Source organism: Neurospora tetrasperma (assembly GCF_000213175.1).
Source record: "Neurospora tetrasperma FGSC 2508 unplaced genomic scaffold NEUTE1scaffold_52, whole genome shotgun sequence".
Lineage (NCBI taxonomy): Eukaryota > Fungi > Ascomycota > Sordariomycetes > Sordariales > Sordariaceae > Neurospora > Neurospora tetrasperma.
In genome coordinates this window covers 1-3,616 of record NW_009799150.1, presented here as the reverse complement: position 1 = coordinate 3,616, position 3,616 = coordinate 1, and the positions used below count along the sequence as shown (strand labels likewise).

The 3,616-nt window shown below is 49.1% G+C and overlaps 1 protein-coding gene across 1 annotated transcript; it reads left to right on the top strand.

Moving 5' to 3' along the window:
- Positions 1-2,344: 2,344 nt before the first annotated feature.
- Positions 2,345-3,130, top strand: NEUTE1DRAFT_70014 (uncharacterized protein; the record flags this gene model as incomplete). Its single annotated transcript, XM_009856584.1, has 1 exon — positions 2,345-3,130. A coding segment is annotated over one exon (549 nt), but the record flags the coding sequence as incomplete, so codon positions are not given.
- Positions 3,131-3,616: the final 486 nt, after the last annotated feature.

The window sequence follows — 3,616 nt, the reverse complement described above, 5'->3', positions numbered from 1 at the left end:
TTAATATAATTGGTTTGTATATTATTACTAACTATAATAAATTACCTCCTATTGAAGACTATAGTATATTTAGAGAGGTGAAGGTTAAATAAAATAACGGCGAGTTTTATAATTAGTAGTTTGGGACGAGCTTGTTTAGTGAGATTAAATAGTTGTAGTAAAGTTATATATAAGATATTATTAATAATAATACGGTTGTAGGGATAAAATAGTTAATTGTTTTATATAACATTAATTATACTGCTACTATTTATAACAACCGTTGCGCCCAGTTTATTATTTATAATAAGACTATTTTTGAAAAGGATTTTTCTAATAAGTATAATAATATTAAGTACGAGACTGTTATAAAGTTATACCTCTACTATATTAGTTAATACTATTATTTTATTATATTATTTAAATTTTAATTAACCGAACTGCCCGTTAGTAAAATCCTTACTACCCTATCCTCCTATAGTAGTATACCTTCTACCTTTACCCCCTTTTATAGTTTAGTTAATCCTTTTATTATTCTAATTCTATAAATAGTCGATATACTATTATTTCAAAGGTTACAAACTCTAATCGGTATTAAGAAGTTTAAGCGTATTATGATAAATACTGTTACGGCACTGGCGGACAGGCCTTGGCATGGGGTGCAGCCGTGTAGCCAGATATGTGACCGACCCGTTGCCGGGCCGGCGCATAGGCTCTAGGCCGGCGCACAGGCTCTGGGTCAAAACCCCAGACCCCGCGTGCACCTTTGCACGTTTCCCTCTTTTCTTCTTCATCTTGTGATTCTACAATAGACCTGGTATCAACGTGTTAGCTTGCCTCTCGTGACCACGTCGCTCGTGACAATCACAAGATCAATCTATACACTTCCAGGGAGGAAATCAAACATCCCATCACTTTCAAGCAGTTGTGTCGCAGCGCCGCGATGGCGCACACCCCAGAGGAAAAGGCAGGCCAGGCCCCGCCCAAGAAGCAGGGACAGCAGTCCACGCAGTCGAAAGTGACTGCCGACGTGAGTACTCAAGCAAGCGAGGCTCAGAAACAGGCCATCAAGGCCCAGAAAGATAAGGTTGCCGCTGAGCAAGTTATCTTCGACATCGACGACGTACCCATCACCCCCGAGTCGGTGGTGGAGCAGGATGATGCCTTTCGTCGCCGCTCGATTAATGTTGTTACTATCAAGGACAAATGGGACGCCCAGTCTCGGACCCTCGACATGTCCAACCTCGATGACGAGGACGCGCCTGACAACATTGACGAGGCTATTACGTTTTTCAACCAGGAAGTCACAGCAAAGATGACCGATGTGCGTTATACCTTCAAGAAAGAAGATTTGTACGCATTCCTGTATGCGAAGATTAGCGCGATCGCCAAGTACTACTCCAAGAAGGGAGACGGACCCTCCTTTGCCTTTAGACCCCTCACTGCGGCTGGCAAGGAGTATTGGGCTCATCACCTCGCCCGGGATGAGGCCCGTTTAGGACCATTGTTGGTAGATTCACCTACCTTCAAGAATATCTGTGAAGACCCCGCCGGCCTCGACGCGATCTTCCAGGAGATCAAGCTGCGTGCCATCCTTGCGGAGGCGGCCCTGGCTCAACAGCGTGGTTATCAAGTCATCGCTATCAACTTGAACACCAACCTCGGTAAAATGTACGAATATGCCATGAACTTCCTCAACTATTGGAAGGCCGCGGAGGACGACAACTCCGAGCTCCAAAAGAAGATCACTGTCTTGGAGAACACGTTGGACAACGCCCGCAATAGTGGCGAGACGCCGGCCACCAACGCAGAGGTCGCTCAGTTGCGTCATGAGAACGCCGCGCTGCGCGAGAAGGTTCAGGACTTGACCGAGGAAGTCCAGATGGGCCTCCAACGGCTCAACGCCGCCATAGGCAGCCGTGCTCGTACCGAGAATGAGCATCTGGAGGAGCAGGAGGTCCATGAGGATTATGAAGACGCCCGGGAGACTCCCAATGACCGCGACTCCTCCCGCTCTGACCACCGAGGTCCGCCCGACAGCCAGAACTCATCGCCGGATCGTCGCCGTGGTTGGTCGCCCACTCCGCCGGAGGGTTGCCATAACTGCCCCAAGTTGTTGGCCGAAATGAATCAGGTCAAGGGTGACCTGGCCACAACCCAGAAGGAGTTGGCAATGTCCTTGGATCGTACCGCCGCCGTCAAAGTTCAAGCGGAGGAGTTGGGTACGGAGGTGGCCCTCAAGGAGAGCGAGATTACCGACCTCCACGCCGTCATTGCTCGACTCACCAAGGAGAATCTTGACTTGCGTAAGCAAAAGAAGAAGGTCACTATCGATGCGACCCCGCAGAACCTGGAACAACTCCACCGCGACCAGCCGCGTCGTACTCGCGAAGACGTGGAGGACTCCGACCGCGAGGACACTCCGGCCACCACGGCCTCAACCTCCTACAGCGTCGGTCGACTGTCGGCTAAGGAGAAGGACCCGCCGTATTTCCACAACGAGAAAGACAAAGACACTGTCTCTTTCGACGTTTGGTACCGTCGTATCCAGAACAAGTTGAAGCTGAACGCCGACCATTTCACAGACGACGAGTCCAAGAAGATGTACATCGAGAACCGTACAGCCGGCAAGGCCGCCCAGGACTTGGAGCCATACTTGGGAGATGGCCCCCACTGCCTCAAGAACTCCCAGCAACTGTTGGACCACCTCAAGAACGAGTATTATGACCACAACCGCAAGGAGAAGGCTATCCTCGAGTTCAATGAGTTGAAGTTTAAGATGAACGAGGACTTCCAGGAATTTAGGAACGCCTTCGTACGACTAGCCGGCGAGTGTAACCGCCCAGCAGAAACCTGGAAGCAGGAGTTCAACTGGAAGCTCCCGACCGACATCCAGAACGCCCTCCTCTTCGGATACGGTGAGGATACTGTCGACTTTACGGCTTTTGTGCGTATGGCCAAGAAGTGTGTGGAGAACAGTCAGCGCCTGTGGAAGTCCAAGCACAAGGATAACAAGGGTAAGGACAAAGATAAAGGCAAGGATAATAAGAATACTTCTAGCAAGGCTAGGGGTTCGTCATCTTCGTCTTCATCCGCAGCCAAGGGCTCGGGATCTCAACGCCCCCCTAACATGTCGAAGGAGGAGGCGCGCAAGCTGCTGGAGGAAAACAAGTGTTTCGTCTGCAAGCAGACTGGTCATCGTTTCCGGGATTGCCCTAACAAGCGTAACAATTCGAACCGCATTAATAAGTTAGTCGAGCAGTTCGCTCGCAGGGCCGAAGCGGATGAGGCAAAAAACTAACTACCCTGGGAATCGTAGACTCCCTTCCAGGGATTGAGTTAATACACGACTGTCCAACCAAGTCCGCGACAGGAGTGACAAAGGTGGAAAGAGATTTCTTGAGTAGTTATTTGGGAGGAGAGGCATTGCTCACCTCTTGTACTATAACAAGTAATGGCAAATCATTATCTACCAGTGATGCACTTATTGACTCGGGAGCGAACGGAAACATCTTTATAAGCGAGAATTTCGCCAATCGATTGATTAGCGAAATCGGCATAGAATAATTACAAGGGTTCAAGCCACATGCCGTCGGAGGGTATAATGGCCAGCATAGTGAAACGATCGATCGATGTC